Source organism: Peromyscus californicus, unplaced genomic scaffold (assembly GCF_007827085.1).
Source record: "Peromyscus californicus insignis strain IS unplaced genomic scaffold, ASM782708v3 Scaffold_24__1_contigs__length_46423439, whole genome shotgun sequence".
In the NCBI taxonomy this organism is placed as follows: Eukaryota; Metazoa; Chordata; class Mammalia; order Rodentia; family Cricetidae; genus Peromyscus; species Peromyscus californicus.
In genome coordinates, this window is record NW_026294535.1 from 2,124,139 (window position 1) to 2,144,618 (window position 20,480).

The following is a 20,480-nucleotide window of genomic DNA, read 5'->3' on the forward strand; positions in this document are numbered from 1 at the left end:
CAAATCTATAAGTGATGTGTTTGTTTAAAGTATTCTCCAGCCTTGTTATAAGTAATAAAAGTGTGTCCTATTATCTGTTAGAGTCTGAGAGAGGAATCTTGAAAGACTGTGAATTACGTGTGTGTGTTTAATAAATGCACACGTATTTCACTTTATGTGAACTTATTTATATACTAAGAACCTTTTAAAATTATTAGTTCTCAAGTAGCTAAGAGACTTACTGTAACAAATCCAGACTATCATAGTTACCTCTTCTTTGCTGTGTCCTCTTGATTATGTATGGAGGACCTTGACGCAGGCGGTTAAATGCATTGCAGGTGTGCTGGGGACATGGTTTACTGCATAAAACGCTTGCTGTGCAGGCGTGAGGACCAGATTTCTGCTCTTCAGCACCATCATGAGAGCCAAGTGGGTGTGGCAGCCCGCCTGTAGTCTTCATGACCCAGTGGTAGAGACAAGCTCTCTGGATCAAGCTGACTCACTAGACTAGCCCTAAGTGAGTTAGAGATTCAATGAGAGACTGCCTCAGTAAATAAAGTATAGAGCAATAAAGGAAGACATCCAAAATTGACCACTGGCCTCTGCACACAAGTGTGCACACATGTAGACACACAGCACATATGCATGTACATTACACACATACACACACATACCAGAAAAGAAAAAGAAACTGTAATGGTCCACGACCTCATTAAAGATATGGAGGTAGCAGAGGTAAAACAAGTAATTATTCAGAACTTGGTTTATTTCTCATTGTCAGTCTCCTCTCTAGCTCTGTGTCTTTAATTCACTGACAAGAATAAGTATTGGGAAATTAAGGGGATACAGTTTTGATTGTTTGTGGTACTATGTGGGGCCTGAGGGGTTAAAAAGATGGAGAAAAAAGAAATGGGTGGCCATCCATGGTGGTATATACATATTGCTAGCACAGTACTCAGAGGTTCACAGGTCTATATAGCAAGACCCTATCTCAGAGTTGTTGTTGTACTCATGACTCTTGAAAGCTAAGAGATGAAACAGTCATTAAAAGTGGACAACCAGTTATAAAAGAACTGTCTCAATAGAGCTCACGTCTGTCTGAACTTTTGTAAGGTTGGTAAACTGGCATGGTCTACTCCAATGAACAGAAGACTAGACTATCTGAAAATGGAAATCCTTAAGTGGAATTGAGTTTTCAGAAACATAAAACAGGGTAGCTAGATCAACACCAACTGGCACCAGCCATTTCTGCAGGTGGTTGTGGCTATTAGTTCATGTGGAATGGCAATGATTGGCTTTGGAAGTTTTGGAATATCTTGCCATCTCCCTGTGTGGCAGAGGAATGTTTGGGGAACAGTGATGTGTTATTGCACCAGACTCCTTTGTTAAGGCTTTCAACCCCCAACTCTTCCTCTCCTCTTTCTCTACTACAGAGTGATTCTCATCAGTTCCGTGTCATGGCAGCTGTCCTTCGCCATTGTTTACTAATCGTAGGTCCAACTGAAGACAAAACAGAAGAGCTGCACAGGTGGGTGACCTCTGTGCTGACACCTCGGTGAAGCACACCATCCGTTCTTGTTATCTCTGTGTGTGTTGACACCTCGGTGAAGCACACCGTCCGTTCTTGTTATCTCTGTGTGTTTTGACACCTCGCTGAAGCACACCGTCCATTCTTGTTACCTCTGTGTGTGTTGACACCTCGGTGAAGCACACCGTCCGTTCTTGTTACCTCTGTGTGTGTTGACACCTCGGTGAAGCACACCATCCGTTCTTTTTACCTCTGTGTGTGTAGTTCTGGTGGTTGATACGTTCACAAGAAAGTGAACGGATTCTATTGAATCAGGGAGGCAGAAGCATGCCTCTGTGTGAAGTTTATGTACTGTTTCTGTGACTTTGTTATGTTGAACTCCAGTGAAGGACTTTGGCACTTGTATCCAACACTGAAGCCCAGAACAACAGCATCACAGTGACTGAGCAGTGTCTGGGTTCTGTTGTGTTGAGTGCTTTGTAGAGGTTAAGTTACCAGTGGTAGAGTGCTTGCCCACCATGTATGAGGCCCTCAGCAGTTGGCGGGGGGGGGGGGGGGGGGGGGGGGGGGGAGGTAACTTATTTTAATCATTACACCAACCTTTTGAGGTAGCTTTTTTTTTTTTTGCTTTTTTTTTTTTTGTTTTTCGAGACAGGATTTCTCTGTGTAGCTTTGAGCCTTTTCCTGGAACTCACTTGGTAGACCAGGCTGGCCTCGAACTCACAGAGATCTGCCTGGCTCTGCCTCCCGAGTGCTGGGATTAAAGGCGTGCGCCACCACCGCCTGGCCGCTTTTTTTTTTTCAAAAGATAAAAAACAACTGAGGTTTCCTTTTCATTACTACAACTTAACTAATATTTTCACTATTTCATTTAAAGATATTTAACAAGTATATTTTATACAGTAATTTAAATAAAAACAACAAAATAGGAATATATTCATAGTGTCTTTTTTTATGTTAGACAAGGCTGGGGAGGGTTGCCTGAGTTGGTAAAAGTGCTGCCATGTACTCGTGAAGGTCTGCGCTTGCATCCCCAGACCTCACACAAAAGCTGGATGCAGATTACAAAAGCGTTTGTAATCCCAGCGTAATCTCTTCCGGGGAGATGATAGGTGGAGACAGAGCTCATGGGCTAGCCAGCCTGGTGCATGCAGAGACCCAGTATCAGAACAAGGTGCAAGGCAGGGACTAAGTTGACCTGGGTTGACTTCTGACCTCCTCATGTGAGCAGCCACATTCACACACGACAGTGTGCACATACACCACACTTACACAGTGAAGTTTTATATGTATGTATGCATATATGTATGTATAAAATAAAAATAACTCCAATTATGTAACTTATCTGTTAGAGACATTAGGGGGTGTTGTTAGAGTTCATCATTCTCTGGGGGGACAGCTCAGTGGAGTGTTCGTCTGCTGTGCACAGGTCCCTGGGTTTAGTCTCCAGCCCCGAAGAATGAAAATTACCGTTCTCTGAGAACAGCTGGATGAGAGGTAACCAGTTTCCAGTGCTCTGACTTGCTGTAGCTTAGGTTTGTAGTAACAAGACGTTTGACTTTGTGATAAGACTGCTGGTGCTGTGTTCTGAAAGAATACGAAGGATGGCCAGCTGTAGAGGCACACGCCTTAATCCCTTCATTTGGGAGGCAGAGGCGGCAGCATCTCTGAGTTCAAGGCCAGCCTGGTCTTCAGAGTGAGTTCCAGGACAGCCAGGGCTACACAGAGAAACTCTGTCTTCACAACAACTCCATGTTAAATAATTGAGCTACAAAGAAAACTCTGCCATCAACTCAGCTTTATAAAGAACTTAGCCTGAGCTTCTTCTGTTAAGTTACCTTGTGGGCACTTAAAATTTTCCAGATAGAATTTAAATAAAAACTTTATGAAAACACAACCATAGAATAAATTACACACAATAACCCTCAGCCATTATTTTTCAATCAAATCTATATTATTTTAATTATGTGGAGTAGTATATTTTGTATCATGCTGAGTTTATAGATAATTTTTTATAAACTCTCTACCCTGTAGCCCGTCAGATGTTTTCTTCTTGATTGAGAAGTGTAACTTCGGAGGTGGGTGAGGTGGTGCACATCTGTAAAAGCAGCGTTCCAGAGGTGAGGGAGTCAGCCTGGGCTCTGTGCTGTGAGACCCTGACTCCAAAAACTGTGCAAATACTTCCATACCACAGATCAAACATTCCTTTAATTTTCTGAAGACGGTGCCCACATATCTGCCATAAGTCACATTCTAAATGACTGCATTAAGTGTTTTTGCTATTTATGGTTTTTTCCCCCCACAATCAAGAGACGCTAATAGTTCAACATTAAAATTAAAAGCGTTTTTGGCTAAAAAGCTCAGAAGTGAATTGATTGTTTTTAAAGAATCAGATACCCCAGGCTGAGGAGCACACAAGCTATAAAGAAGGAATTGTGGTGGGCACTGCTGTGCTAGCCACAGATAGTTCTGCAGGAGTCTCTGAAGAAAGGATTTCAGATCTTAGCACAGTGCTTGGTATGTTGTCAAGAGAGTGAAACTGCGGAGATTGTTCAGATCTTAAAAGGAATCAGATTCCTTCTCCTTCCTTTGGAGACTCACCCTTGTAAAACCCTTTTTCTTTATCTAAAAAGTTACTGCACTGTGAACATAAAGGGGCATCCCAGCGCCACAGTCAGGACTATGACATGTGAACATAAAGGGGCATCCCAGAGCCACAGTCAGGATTATGGGTATTTCTCAGAGGCTTTCCTGGGAGATTAAGGTTGCTGCTGACTTAGCAGTGCCCTCGAATGGCCTTGCCTGCCTTTTAATCAGAAGAAAGTGATTAGTATCAGTTTGGACAGTGATGACTCCAGGATAATCCACGTAGATGCTGAGAACTGCACCAGGCTCAGGAGCTCTTTGGAGAGGTGTTAAATCTGCTCCTGCAGTGTCCTGAACACAGCACCCTGTAAAACTACGGGTGCCCGCCCGGTGCAGGCTAGGTATTTAAGGTGATATTTAAATCACTTTTTATTCTTTTTAAATAATATTTTTATTAATTTGTTGAGAATTTCATACAATGTATTTTGATCATATTCACTCTGTCCCCATTATATTTCATTCTTTAAAAGTTATTTCCATTCTTTTACTCCTTTTCCCAGTGCTTTGGTGTTTTTAAGGAACACTGTAGTGACAGGTAACCCTCGATAGGGTAATATGTGGGTATGTGATGATTACACAAGAATCCGTGAGGCCTCCTGGCCTTGGCGCTCAGTGAGCTGCTAATAGCAGCTTCTTCTGCTGTCTCTTCTCTGCTGTAACAAGCGTATTGACTTTTAATGTAATACTCAGCCCAAAAGTTTGTAGATTGCTTCCTGAGCTTTCAATATCTTGTTTAGAAACTTGTTTTTGTGTTTATCCTTTGATCATATAAAGATATTTGTTTTCCGATGCTCTGAATTTTTTCCCGAAGCCAGAAATTCCATTCATATGAGATGATAAAGTGCTTTAGAAAAGAGAAAAAGAAAGAGCCTGGCAAATCTCTGGTCCATTTCTCTGTAAGTCATCATCATTGCCTTCTCAGAGACGTGCAGAGGATGGTATGCATGATGGCCGCGTCAGCTCAAAGGGCAGCGCAGCCTGACCTCCGTCTCCACCGCTCGGTTCTAAGTGTGTGCCTGTTTCTTGACTTTTGCGTGTTCCCAGCAGCTAGAATGTTAGCAGTATTGTCTACCTTCGTATTAATCAATGTCCTACTTCTATTCTGTCCTTACTGTTGGTTTGGAAGTATGTTCAGCACTCCTTCCCACAAATACATAGGCTCCCAAACTTGGATATTTATTATTTATTTTGGAAAGGAAATAGATAAGGACGGCCTCCATGCTGCTAGGGAGGGTGAGACTCAGACACAGGTTAGCTTGTTTGAGGCGCTCAGTTCCAGTTTCTTGTACACACTAAGCACATGTGCTCATCCATGTCTGGTCCATGTTGAATGAATGGTGTGTGGTGTATAAAATCCTCTTCTTTTGTTTGCATGTTAGATGTCCAGCTTAAGCTACCATTTATGGAAAAGGTCTTCCTTTCCCTGTTGATCTAGGCGTGTGTGTGTGTGTGTGTGTGTGTGTGTGTGTGTGTGTGTGTGTGTAGGGGGCAGGGAGAGAATATTTTATTTCTGGGTTCCTTATTCTTTCCCATTGATCTGAGTATCTTTAGGCCATTTATATACCTTTCTGCTTGAGGTAGTGTATTGTTTTCAAACCAGGAAGCGTGATCTTCCAGGATTATCAGGCTGTTCAGTCTCTTGACATTCCATGTGAGTTTAAAGATGACTTTTTATATTTCTCTAAAAACATCATTGAGATATTGGTAGGAATTATCTTGAATTTGGAATATTCAAATCCAAACAATATTGCTTCCTAATTATCATATGTATCATACTTTAAATATTTGAAAATGAGCTGATTTTATTTCCATTTGTTAGTGAGCACTTCACTATGTGTTAGGTACTAATTTGAGCTCTAGTGTTTAAAAAAAAAAAGATCAAAGCATATAGTCCATTCTCCGAGGCTCACCAATTAGTAGAAAAGTGTGTAAATGAGCCATCCGCTCCCCCTCCCCATGAGCACTGTTTCAGGCATCATCAAGCTCCTATGAGAGTACAGAGCACGGCACTTCTTTGGAGAAGTCAGAGAGGGAGGCACTTGCTGCTCTTATTAACTCTGGCCCCTTTAAACAACCTCTCTGTGAGTCATTCTCCATGGCCGGCTGAGTACTGCTCTAACGTGTCCAAAGGACGCCATGGTGCAGGCCCTGATGGGTCTGACACTAAATGGGGAGTCAAGACATGCATGTTATAAAAAGTTAAATGGCAATTCAAGGAGAGAATAGAAAGAGACCACAGGATACTTTTGAGTAGTGACCGAGTCCAGTAACAATCGCTAAAGGATAAGTCCACTGTGGTCTGGAGTGAGGGTGTTCCTCACAGGTCTGTCTCTGCCTGTTCTTCCCCACCTCCCACCTCTAGTGAATAATTTTTCTGTTATCTTGTTTTGTTTGGTTGATTGGTTTTGTTTGTTAGTTTGTTTTGGTTTTGGTTTGTTTGGTTTGGTTTGATGTGGTTTGGTTTTTCGAGACAGGATTTCTCTGTATAGCCCTGATTGTCCTGGAACTCACTCTGTAGATCAGGCTGACTTCCAACTCAGAGATCTGCCTGCCTCTGCCTCCCAAGTGATGGATTTAAAGATGTGCACCACTACGCTTGGCATTTTTCTCTTACCTTGAAGATTTACAGTTTACTTTCTTACCTGCCTATCCCTAAACATCAGTTCATCATTTCAACCTCCTTCTCCCTCATGTCCTATAAGTCTCAACATATCCAACTCCAGATCAGACAGGCAAGCTCCACAGCCCTGTGGGAACTTACCTAACTGACAGACAGTTTCATCTCCACTGCACACATAGTAGGTCTGTTTCAAATGTCTCCTCTCAGTCATAAGGCTCAAGAACTCTTCGTTTGGTTATGATGCATGCACTTAGGACCTTCGTCCCATCTGAGGAAATGGTGTCACCTGATCAGTTCCGGCTTTCTTCCTCTATACGTGAATCTGCCAAACCTTAATAGCCTGCATGAGGCCTCATGTAGCCCTGTCAGCTAATACCATGCTTTTACTTAGCAAGATGGCTTGGCAACATGGGGGAGGCGGGTAAGATTGTGGCAGTCCCAAAAGCCTTCAAACTGTTTCTTGGCATAGCCATAGAAGCCATGAATTGTCTCAACCCTTACTACAAGACTTCAGGGGAAAATACTGTGTTAAGTGTCTCACAGACTCCGTGTAATGAGTCAGGCAGTGTATTCCCTTCATGGCAGTGTGCCAGTTACATCAATTTCTTCTGAATGAGAACTGTCTCTCATTGTGTGAGACTGGATGAATCCATGGAATTAGATCTGAGGCAGTGGCCTCACTCTTCAGGGAGCATTCTGCTTTGACAATATCCCTCTTCCTATTGTTAAGGAAAACATTTTCATGGCACTGATCCACTCTTTCTCCTGCCTCTGAAAGCCTACCATTCTACAAACCAGATGGCTCTATATTCAAAATAGTCTGCCCTTCTTCTTTCCTGACACAGTCTGCTTATTGGGGCCTTTGCGTTTGCGCCATCTGGAAATGCTGGAACGCTTTTTACCCAGGTATTTGAGGGGTTGGCTCCTTCTCACCGTTTAGAACTTAGTTCAAATGTAACTTGCTCAGTTAGGCCTTTAGCAGCCTCCTAATTTAGACTAGTGTACACACACATAAACACATCCTTCCCTGTTTTACCATCTGCTTCGTTTTTTTCATGGCAGTTTTCACTAACTAAAATAATACTGTTCCTTTATTTTCTTGCATGTTTATTATTTCCCTCCTGAAGTAATAAGCTTAAAAACAACCAGGATGAGGCTAGAGGAATGGTTCAACAGTTAGAGCACGTTCTGCTTTTACAGAGGACCCGAGTTCAGGTCTCAGCACCAATGTCAGGCAGCTCACAACTGTAACTACGTCAACTCCAAGGGATCCGAGGCTCTCTTCTGGCCTCCGAGTACACATGCACACATGTGCACACCCACATATAGACACACAGATGTACACAAATAAAAGTATTTCCTTTTAAGGAGGAATAAAAGAACTTACCTGCCTTATCCTCTACTATATCCCTGACACCTAGGCAAGTACACATATGTGCATATGAACGTACATGCATGTACATATATACATATACACACACACATACATAGTAGTAGGTACAGTAAAAACTAATTGAATGGAAGCGTAGATGGGTAGATGATGATCTTGTCAGCCATTTGGCAGTAATTGGGAACTCAGGCAGGAGCTTCCTCAAGCCCTCACCCTTGGCAGCAGCAATAACTGTTGCAGTCTGTATCTGTTCTTGTTTCCTGCCCTTCTCGTCGTTGAAGTGGCTCTTCCTATCCAGGGCTATTCTACACCTTTTGTTTTTGCCTCCTAAGACCTCCTTCTGGATCTTCCATCTCCTTGAGGGTAATGTGGAAGTCTTCGGAATGTGGACATGCTAAGAGCTGTCTCATTTGTAGGAGGAAAACAAATCCTTGTCAAAACTTTTTTCCCTGGGCTGGTAGATGACTCAGTGGCCAAGAGCGCTTCCTGCTCTCCCAAGGCATCTAGCTCACAGCCATCAGTAGCTGTGGCTCCGGGGATTCCAGTGCCCTCTTCTGGCCTCTGGGGGTACCTACAGTCACACATGCATATCCCTGTGCACTCACTAGCACACACACACGCACACACGTGTGCACATACATATACACTAAATAAGATGTAATAGTGTTTTAAGCTTTATCCCTCAGAGCTGTTATATTGTTTCTGTCCCTTTACAGCGGTGTTTTGAGTGTTTCCTGTGCCATTGGTCTCCAGAGATTTTGTCATCTCTAAGCCTAGTAGGAAAACCCTTTTTTTAAAAAAAATGTATTTTTTCTCATACATCACATCCTGACTGCAGTTCCCCTCCATCCACTCCAGCCAGTCCCTCCCCCACCTCCCCTCTCCCCCAGATCAACTCCTCCTCTGTTTCCCTTAAAAAAAAAAAAAAAAAAAAAAAAAAAAAAAAAAAAAAAAAAAAAAAGCAGGTCTCCCAGGGATATCCACCGAACACAGCCTAACAAGATACAGTAAGACTGGACACACACCCTCATGTCATGGCTGGACCTGGCAACCAGTAGGAGGAAAAGGATCCCAAGTGCACACAAAAGAGTCAGAGACATCCTCACTCCCATTGTTGGGAGTCCCAGAAGAAGTAGGAAAACCTTTTTGAACACACCCTCAAGTATGTTTACTTACATGTAATTATGTTCATACACAGATGTTTTATGTGTAATAAATCATGGATTGTATATAGAAATAAACAGTAAAGGGAATAATAAATTAATTTTTGAAAATAAATTTTAAAATTAACATACCACAAGCCTGTTGTATCCTCAGTTTATAGCCTTCTCTGTATATTTTACACATTTGGCATTCAGATGTGATGCTGCTTGTGATGGCTTTATCATTAGCTCATTTCTCAGGATATATTATATGTATCAGGCAAAACTGATGAGTCACACAATGGATGTAAGCTCATATTTTGTATAATTCCCACCTTTAAATTTGTAACTTTCATATTTATGTTTTGTTTATTAGGTATTTATTTATTTATTAGATATATTTATTATTTATTATAGTTCTCACACTATAACCTGGCTATCCTCCAACCAACAGTCTTGCCTCAGCCTCCTCAACGCTGGGTTACAGAAGTCTGATGTCATGCCTGTTTAATTTACAACTAAAGTAAAATTTACACGTGTATTAGATGGGTCTATGTGCTAAGGCGCTCACGTGGAGGTCATGCTTTTTACACCAGAGGTCAACCTCAGGTTGTCAGGGTCATACAGCAAGCACCTGTCCCTCAGCCAGCTCTCTGGCCCAATTTTCAAATTTTTAAACAAATTTCTGGTGGTGCCTTCTGGTAATTCCAGCACTCAGGAGACAGAGGCAAGAGTGTCAAGAGTTCAAGGTCACTGTCAGCTGCTCAATGAGCTTAAGGCCGTGCTGGTGTGGAGGGACGCACTCTCAAAGTTTACATTGTGAATTCAAGGCCGTTGTAGGTCACATGAGATCCAGTCTCAGAACAGAAGCTTGATCCCATGCTGGACCCAGTCGGGCTGCCCTGGCTTTCCCTGCGGTACAGCAGACAAAGGATTCTGCCATTTTCTCGTCAGAAAGAAAGTAAAATGTGCTACTGTTGTAAATAACGTCGTCTTCAACTCGGCTTTCCTTCCTAGGAGTCACTTAAAGTGGTTTACCTGTTTTGTAAGAATTGGCTCAACTGAAAACTTATGAAGCAAGGCTGAAGATTTTGTGCAGGGATAGCGTGTTTAACAGATGTGAGGCCCCAGGGAGCAGCCCTCTCCCCCACAAAAGCAGAAAGCAGTCTGTAACCTGCCTAAGCATATGCCAACTTCATTATGACCAATTCAGATTGCAAGTGAGTGACCAAGGAAAAGGGGGTCATGGCTGCCCTTCCCATGGCCCAGAATTTTTACTCTTGTCACTATTTCCCTGGTGTTTGTGAGTGGGAGTATCACATATGACTCAGGTGTGGGTGCCAGTGTTAGTGCATTGGTTAAATACAAAGTGAGACTTCTTTTCAACTTTTCAAACAGAACTAGACAAATGTCTGTTGTCTTTCTGCACTCCAGTGGATCATTTTATGTACCTCTCTGCAGTTGATGTGCCCTACCTCACTTGATAGAACATGGCTTTGAACGTAATGTCTCTGTGGCTTACCCTATTCATTTTGATCACACAAATCAATTAACATGCAGTAGTCAGAATTGCGCCCTGCTACTTTGACTAGACAACTCTAGTTTATGGCGTCAGCGAACCATGTCACCATAAAGAGAAGCAGGAAGCCAGATGGTCTGGGTGCTGGCATCTTCCTCCCCTTTGGTCCTTGCCCTTCCTCCCTCCTTGCCCCACCATAGCAAGGCCCGAATTGTGAAAGTTACAGAGTCAGAACATGCTGGAGAGATATGGCAGTGCCTGATTTCATTAGGAATTATGAAGCTTCGGTAATCAAATTACTGTAGTGTTTCCATGAAAATAGACATATTGACTGGCGAAGCAGAATAGAGAACCTGGAAGTAAACCTTTATGCTACAAATGTGTAGTCAACTGTACTAACAGGTGTAAAGAATACATGTTATTCAAGAAATGGTGTTAGGAAAACTGGGTCTCTATGTTAAAATAATGAAGTTACGTTATGACCTCACATTGTACACACACACCACAAGAACTAAAGGAGTATTAGAGCCTTAACTATACAGTCTAAAACAGTAAAAGTTAGAATATGTAGGGTAGACAACCTTGTTGAGCTTGGTTTGAGCGATAATTGGTGGCAAGGATAGCTAGGTGGGATTCATCAGCTGAAAACCTGCACTGCATGGGACACGGCCCAAGTGAAAGCACGCCTGTGCAGCAGGAAGCTGTCCCAGGCTTCCCTGCTGCCCCCTCGGTAAGGAGAAGCATCTGAAGTGTATATAGGGAACTTTTTGATTTGTTCTGCTGTGAATACAGTGTCTTGCTTTGTAGCTCAGGCTAGTTTTGGACCCACTATGTAGCCTAAACTAGTCTTCGGTTGATAATCCCATGCTTCAGCCTCCTGAGTGCTAGGGCTGCAGGCATGTGCTATGTACCCAGCACAGGACTCTTAATAGCCAGAGGGGCGGGGTGAGAGGGAGGGAGGGAGGGAGGAAGAGAGAAAGGAGGATAAGAGAAGAGAGAGTGGGGAGGGAAGGAAGGAAGGCAAGAAGGACGCACGAAGGATCTGAATAGACATTTCTCCAAAGAAAACATGCATACGAAAGCATGTTTAGCATCACTAATCTTCTGTAAAACGCAGATCAAAACCTTAAGATTCCCCTCACATCTGTTATAGTGACTGCTTAAAGAACACCACAAAGCTAGGGTGTTGGAGAGCATGTGGAAAAGGAGAATCTTCATACCCTGGCAGCAATGTAAATTAATATAGCCATTGTGGGAAACAGAATGAAGTTTCTTCTAAAAAAATTGAAAATAGGAGTGCCGTTTACTCCAGCAATCACACTGATGGACATATATCCAAAGAAATAAAAATCTTTGTCCTAAAGAGATACCTGCACACTCACATTCATCACATCACTATTCCCAATGTTAGGGACAAGAAGACTACCTAAATGCCTCTGAACAGATAAAATGGATAAAGAAAACGTGGGGAGGAGGGAGGGAGAGAAAGCAGAGAAGGGGGTTATGGAGACAGCCTAAATGCTTGTCAACAGATAAATGGATAAAGAAAGTATAGGGGGAAGGGAAGGATAGAGATAGACAGAGGAGGTAGGACAGGGAGACAACCTGAATGTCCAGCAGCAGATAAGCGGATAAAATGTGGGAAGTGTGTGCACGTAATGCGCTCTCATTCGACCTTTGACAAGAAGGAAACCCTGCCGTTTGCAAGAACGTGTGTAGGTATAGAAGACACTGTAATACTACATTAAATGAGCCAGATACAAAGGACAAAAACTCAGGGCCAGGAAGAATGATAGCTGTGACCGGGGACCAGGGGAAGGTGTGGGAGTGGTTTCAGTCAAAGTCGAGAGGTTGTAGTTGTGACTTCTAGTGTTGCTGTCCAGCAGGGTCTGTAGTTAACAGGACTGTAGCATATATTTAACATTTGGTAGAAAGGGTAGATCTTAAGGTTAAGTGCTCTTACAACAAAAGAAACAAAAATTAAACCTTTTTTAAAAAAAATAAAGAGAACAGAGGAATCTTTTGAGATTTGTTTTGGCTGGCTTTTTTTCCAAGCTTGAAAATACGCATGTAAACGTCAAATAATATAAAGAAACTGTATTTGATCATAAGATTGGTTCCTGATGAGTGTGAGCTGTTAGCATGCCCCTCGCTATCATTGGCATTCTGTTGAGTTCAGCCATTGATGGAAGACTAGATTTCGGGTTGTCTTCCCCTCCTCACAGCTAGTAAGCGGTCAGTCAAGGCACCAAGGGACTGTAAGTAAGCCTCGCTTTTGAATCTGCGTATCAGGAGGGGGCTGGGAGCATGAGCTGGAGGATGTCATGGCACAGTGATTAATGGTCTCTAGGAACTGGAAAGGAGAGTAATATACACAGCCTCTCTACCCCCTGGAGGAGGAATGCAAACACCATTGTGTAAATGTGTGCCTCCTCACTGACTTCCTGGTAGCTGGGGATCTCATGCACTCCTCTCCCACAAATAAAACTGTCAGAGAGGTGGCAGGGCTCAAGGCTGACCTCCTCACGTAAAAAGAATAGCTCAGACACACTGAGCCAGGAAATTAATTTTGTAGCCGTTTGAGAACTGAGTTGTTTAATAAGAAATGAGAAAATGGGAACTTTTCTTGAAAAGCCCTAAACATCAAATATTTGCTGATTCCAGCTCTACATTTGGCTTCTTAAATATGCTGAATTCCTGGAAACTCCTCCTTTAGTGAATCTGAAGGAGAGGCATCCCTTTGTAATGGAGTGACTGTCTCAGACTCTTTCGGCTGGTCTGTGATGGATTTAGAGAGTCACACCGCTGATGGATTCCAGAGCTGGCAGGCTTGAGCTGGGGGTGCTAGCATTTCAGAATGGCTTATACCGTTTTAGAAAGTGATTCTTCAGTAGAGTTCTTCTCTCTTCTCTCCAGTGACTGTGGTTTTTAATAACAGTTTCCAAATGCTTAAGTGACAAGCAAGCCATTTTAAACTATAAATCAGGAACTATGGATGTTTGAAAAAAAATCTGAAGTTTGTGTGAAAAGTGGTGTGCTCTAACTGCCTTTGGGTGTTCACAAAGGACAGAGCAGAGACTGTGACAGGAACAGCTTTAGTGAGGACAGCAGGAGCTTACACTTACCAGAAACCATTTAGTCATAAAAATTGTCCAGTTATTTTTTTACCTACAATTTATATTATTTTTTATTCCCACTCATTTTCTGCATTATCTGATTTGTAATGGATTTTTTACTAATTTTTATTTTTCTGTAATATAAAAAGAATGAAATGTTGATTCATGGAGAAATAAAGCCATACTTCAAAGTAAAAGAAAGAAAAACGTCTGTATCATTCTTATTTGTTTTGTCTTATTTTTTAGTGTCACTATAAATGACAGTTTAAATTGCTGGGATCTAAATTAAGACAACACCAGCTGGATTAAGCCCTGGCTGTGGTTCGACTTGTAAACTGTATTTGCAAGAGTTTATTTTTAGTCAGGATGTGGTTATTTTTAGACTCCCTTCTGTGTCACTGGGAAATGCAATGCCTGTCTTTCCATTGTTTATCAGGAAGTCCTGGGGTACAGACTGTTAAAATCCAGTTCCATGCAAACACTGCCTCTCCTGGTAGACAGAAATACGAAAGAGTACAGGGAGGAAAGTATGCACACTGAAAACACGCCTGATTCTGAATTTCTACACACATTTGAGCCTCCTGTGTACTGAGCAACAGAATAGGTTTTTAGGGAATGCCAAAAATACAAGGTTTGGGTTCCCCCTGCTGGTGTGCATCCCAGGTTTGAGTATAATCCTTGAAAAGCAGAGCAGCCTGGGCTAGGGACTAGAAACAGGCTGTGTTGGCCTCTTCAAGAGACCCGATGATGAGAGAGGGGAAAAAAGAGGACCATTTCTTTTTCCCTGAAAGTGTCATACAAAAAAATAGGATAACTTAAAAATTGTATTTTGTGCACTAGAAGAAACAAATCCTAGTCCTTTAGTGTTTATTTGGGTGGTGTTCCCCTGATAAGCTGCTCCCACACACTGCTTCTCACATGTGTTATGTTGTAATCTAAGGGGTGATGAACAGCAGTGGATCCACAGAAGGAGTCCAAGCCCCTGAAGAGAATTCAGAGCCAGCGTTATCATAGAGAATTAAAGAGCTGGCATTCCAGCTGCTAATTCCCGTCTTAGCATTCCAGAGTGACGTGACATCCTGTGATTGTGTCTGTCCATTTAACATCGCTTCTTTTTAATCTGTCACATGTATGCTTGAGACAGGTCTTTATTTTCCTTAGTAAATGCCAAGTAATATTAATGGCTCATTTTGAAAAAGAAAAATTTTAATTGACTCCTAAAAGTCACCTCCAAACTTTGTATTATGTTTGCATTTTAAAAGCCTATTCAATCAAACTAAAATATTGTATTTTCACATTGCCTTTCAGCAATGCCGTCAACCTTTTAAGCAATGTTCCAGTCTCTTGTTTGGATGTTCTCATTTGTCCATTAACCCATGAAGAAACAGCTCAAGAGGCGACGACTCTAGATGAACTGCCCAGTGATAAAACAACCGAGAAGGACACCACTTTGAAAAGCAATACCCTGGTATACAATGGCATGAATATGGAGGCCATTTATGTTTTACTCAATTTTATGGAGAAGAGAATTGACAAGGTAAGGCTGCTGGAGTGGAGTCCTTGGAAGGTACATCTAAAGACCAGTGTGCCCTGCACAGAGACAGGCCACACAGCATGAGCTCACAACTAGCTTGTTCTTTGTACTTGGCATGGCCTATAGTTGTACTTTTAAAAGCATTTTATCATAATAATGATCACTTGGTAGAAATAAAGTGAGTTTTTTTATGGTGAAAATTGTATTTTTACACCAAATTTATAACTAGTGTCTGAAAGCAAAGGAAAAATGAATAACTGCCCTCCATAGCTACTTTGTAAATGTTAGAAGCACTAACTTACTCCAAAATGACTTCTTGAGAAGTGTCTCGCTCTCGGTTTTCTCTTGTCTGTCACTCAGTTTCTCTGGTAAATGTGCTGAAAGGCAGCAGTGTGGCTTAGATGGGTCCCAGAATCCTTTGCTTCATTGAAGTGCATTAGCTAAACTGGTGTAAATTTTAGAAAGTGTAGGAAAAACAGACAAAACTAGACAGTAAAATGGAGACAACTTTATGGAAATACTATTTAAAGTAACTTTACAAACTGTCCGTAAGCTTTGGTATCATAAGATGTATCCTCCTCCTCTCCCCTCTTCCCCTCAAAAAAAATGTCTTCATATTCTCAGGTTATGGAGGAGAGGCGTACCTTTAGGAACTGGACTAATACAGCATGCATGGTTTTCTTTATAGGGAAGCAGCTATAGAGAGGGTCTAACTCCAGTTCTCAGCTTATTAACAGAGTGTTCTCGAGCCCATCGGAATATCCGAAAATTTCTCAAAGATCAGGTAATTGCTTACATCTTAAATTTAAAACTTTGTATATATGTTGTTAACATAGAACTAATGAATTCTAATCGGAAACCTTCCAGCCAGGAATAAGTGATCTTGTGAACATTGTTTAGTCATTCATCATTTATCCAGCCAAGAATAAAGGATCTTGTGTACATGGTTACTCACTCATCATGTATCCAGCTCGTGTTCACTGAGATCTGTTATGTGCTGCTGTTAAACAGTTCTGAGTATTTAGTACCATGAGTTCTTTACTTTTACAGGCTTTACCTTATGGGAGATAATTTAAAAAAATAACTGTAATAGAAGGCATGATAAGTGTTCTAAAGAAGGGAAAGGAGAATTGAGATACGAGAATGCCTCTTGAGGAAGTGACAGTGAGCAGCAAGTCAGAGAAATAAGAAGTGTGTCTCTGAGAATGTTGAGAAGAATCTATCAGAAAGAAAATGTTTAGAGTTCTCAGATGAGAAGCTTTGGTGTGCTTCAGGCACACACGACAGCCGGTGTGCCTGGACAGAAGGCAGAAGGGAGGGGCAGTCAGCGCAGGCCAGAGTGCACAGGGCGATGACAAGGTTGTCTAGCACTTTGGATTCTCTCTAAATAAGATTCTCTCTAAAAAAGACGCTGGAGTTTTTTCCGAGGGTTTGTAGGACCTTGTCTGTGTGAAACATATTCAAATGCTGTGTGTATGAGAGTATAGTGGAGCATGAGTGGATGCTGCGGCATACTTAGACCAATCCTAGAAACAGCTGGCAAAGGCTTAGAAAGTACAGTAGTGGCCAGAGTTCATCCTTTGGGCTGTGTCTTCAAAGTGCAGCTCACATGATGCTCACATCACATCACTGATGGATTGGGACATAACCTGAGAAGACATAATCAACTTTGAACTTTTCAATTCTATCTTAAACTCACGACTTTGACAGTAATGGACTCCTTAAAATTTCAGTGTCAGACACCTTCTTTTCGTGCCCCTTAGTTAGTCCAGGCTTGTCTGGTCCCATGAGGAGCATGCCGCTTATTTCACTCTTCGGGGCCCTTACTTCTCTTGTTGCCTAGACAAGCTCCTGTGCGGTTCGGATCTGTAGTCACTGTGTCCAGACAGCGGTGACTGCTCTCACCCTAGGTCTGCCCACTTTGAAAAGAACAACCAAGTGGTTGAGTAAGCCTTCTGTCCACTGTGGCCTGCTATTGGACACTTGAACTGACTAGTTCCCTTGAATTTAAAACTACCAACACCCAAGTGGCTTCCCAGGATGTTCCAATATATTTTACAACTCCTTTTCCTTCAAAAGGAGACAGAGTTCCCTGTAGCTCACACTGTCCTCTAACTCACTGTATAGCTAGGGATGACCTCAAACATCTGATCCTCATGCCTCCACCTCCAAAGTGCTAGGATTACATCTCTTCACCACCACACTAGATTTATGCAGTGCTGGAAATCCATTCCAAGACTTGGTGCATACTAGGCAGACCCTCTGTCAACAGAGGTTCATACATGCCTGCCTTCCGGTAGCATTTGGTGTAAGTTCCCACTTCCTTGAAACACTTACTTAATTTGGATCTTGGGACACAGTAGAGACCTTTGCTGGTCATCTTCCAAATCCCAAATGTTTGTGTGCCTAAGACAAGTGCACCTGTGTCTACCTCTCTCCTCCCTGTTGATCACAGCCGAGTGTGCTGGTTCTGAACCCATCTATATGCGGATGACTCCCAGGTATGTATGCTGAAACACAAACCTAGCGATCCCCAGAGCCGTAGACAGTCATGATGCACTGCTCATTTTGACTGCTGGGTGTGTAGTGGTTTCCTTTAGTGTAGCCCAAATTAATACGGTCATCCCCCTCCTCCTCTCCTGGTGCTCCCTCTTCTCTCCCATGCCTTTACTAGCAGCACCTTTACTTCACGGCCATTTATAAATTACTCAGGGTCATTTGGACACATGGTGAAAATTAAGTAGATACCTTCCTGTGTGTCAAGCACAAGAATAGTGCTGAGAGAGGACATGAGAAAGCAGGGACTCGATCACTTCTAAACAGACACCTTAAAAGCATGACCACTGCTTCAGCCGGAGAGCTTAATCAGCTCCACTTATTTATGAGTTTGATTACTTTAAAGCATTCCACCTTGACTAGAAGAACTTGGTGAAGAATAATGAATAAAAGTATTTTATGGGGCTGGAAAGATGGCTCAGGCTAAGAGCACTGCTTGCTCTTCCAGAGGACCCAGGTTCGATTCTCAGCACCCACGTTGTGGCTCACATTTGTCTGTAACTCCATTTCTGGGGTCCAGTGCCCTCTTCTGCCCCCCCTAGGCACTGCATGCACATCTTGCACAGACATGCCTGCCGGTAAAATACCCATACACATAAAAATAAACATTCTTTTCTTTTTCTTAAAAGAAAATACTTCATTTTTTCATGTTTTTTACTTGTTAGTATAAAAGCAAGGTCAAGGTTCCAGTAAACTGGCTGTATTTACTTTTTCTAATATGGACACCTAAAGAAACCTATTTGTAGCCACATACTGTACAGATGCACAAGAGTGTAAACCCCCTCTCTCCTTGGGCAACACCGCAGTGTAGATGAAGGGTGAGATAGGACAGGTGAAAAGGTAACTAAAGCTACCTTTAGTGTGTTAGCCTGTGGAGAGTACTGCAGGGGAGGGGGTGTGTCTCATCATTCGGGAGGTCCAAGATTGAGAGATGACATCCATTGACAGCCTTCTCACTGCCGTCCCCAGGGAGATGCAGGACATCACCTGACACGTTGGTCCCACTTCTTGTTGCTGGGACGGAAGTCCCAACAGAAGCAGCTGAGGGGGAAAGACTGTGTAGCTCCTGGTCCACCACAGTAAGGAAGGCTCAGCAGCACAGCATCTTCTAGTTGTGACCTAAGGAACATGAAGCTCTTCGTTCCCTCTCAGCAAACAGGGGGCAGAGAAAGGGAAAGACAGTGTCTGGCTGACTTGTTCATGTTCTGTGTTCACATCCTCACAGTGCAAACTAGTCTTCATTCGTTCTAGCATCCCTTAATGGTACATAGTGATAGCTCCAGAGTGAGACCCCATCTCAAAACAGTAACAGGTGGCTGGGGTCATGGCCCGGTGGGTAAGAACACTTGCCACATAACCATGAGAACCCAAGTACAAATCCTTACTGCCCACGTAAAAATGTCGGGCGTGGCCGTGCTTTAACCTCAAGCACTGTAGGGGGACATTAACAGGAGGGTTGATGAGGATTACTGGCTGTTAGTGTAGGTCCAGGTACAATGAGAGACACCGCCTCAAGGGAATAAGGCAGAGAGTAATAAAAGACACACAGTGTCCTCTGGCCTCCATGTACATGCCTGCATACATGTGCACACACAAGAGCAACAAAAAATACAAAGTTTCGGAAACTCAAGGCAATTCCTTCTATCTGTAAAATCAAAATGACTTTTTACTTCCAGTATGCAGCGGTGCCACAGCCACCAGGTATATATTTCCATTCCAAAAGAGAAGTCAAATTAGGGAATCGGCTCAAAGCCCCAGGGAGGGGGAGCAGTATGGGGAGACAGTAACATTTGGCATCCTACACACTCGGTAGTTTCCTACAGTTTTGCTGGCCGTGGCCCAGATGACTGACACATCCATGGCCTTCCTCAGTAAGTGCGACATGTTGATGTTGCTAGTCACCCTTTGTTTCTTGGGTCCCTGCTATAGCTCCACTTCAGCGTCTCCACTGTGCATCATCCCACCAGGCCCTCATTGCAGGAGCTCTGAGCCTGCAGCAGATTTCTGCCTGTCTTCTTTGAAGCTGTGGTTGATGCCATCATGATCTCACGAGTCATACATTCTGCAGACCTGCAGAACTAGCACCGTGTAGATGGCAGGAAAATCTGCTCTGATATGAACTCTGCTTCTGCCTACTTGAGCCACTGCTACAGGCAGAGAACTTCACCCGCTGAACACAGGGAAACAAATCCTGAGATGGTCTTGGACAGTAAGCCAGTAGAAAGCACCCTGGGCTCAGTCCCTGAGACAGTGCTATCCTGAAAGGTCTCTTGGCCTGTGGTTGGGGTGGAGAGTGGCCATTCCTTTAGTCGAGTTTTTATTCCTTCCTTGGGCAATCTTTCTATTCCATTTCCTTTTGCTTCCAACTCTTACTATAAATCTAACAGTAGCCATAGCACTAATATCATAACCCAAATGTTTTATCGTTTTGAAATTTCTCCAGCCAAATA

At 42.7% G+C, this 20,480-nt stretch overlaps 1 protein-coding gene across 9 annotated transcripts in view; it reads left to right on the forward strand.

Annotated features, from left to right (window-relative positions):
• Positions 1-20,480, forward strand: part of Ric8b (RIC8 guanine nucleotide exchange factor B) — a 107,079-nt gene that overhangs the window by 41,886 nt on the left and 44,713 nt on the right. For all 9 annotated transcript variants that reach the window (XR_008221574.1, XR_008221576.1, XR_008221577.1 and 6 more), the window contains exons 4-6: positions 1,413-1,507; positions 15,249-15,477; positions 16,163-16,258. Coding sequence is in view for 5 of the 9 variants with exons in the window: in XM_052752927.1 (XP_052608887.1) it covers positions 1,413-1,507; positions 15,249-15,477; positions 16,163-16,258 (420 nt within the window). In the remaining 4 variants the exon portion in view is untranslated. The remainder of the gene's footprint in view (positions 1-1,412; positions 1,508-15,248; positions 15,478-16,162; positions 16,259-20,480) is intronic.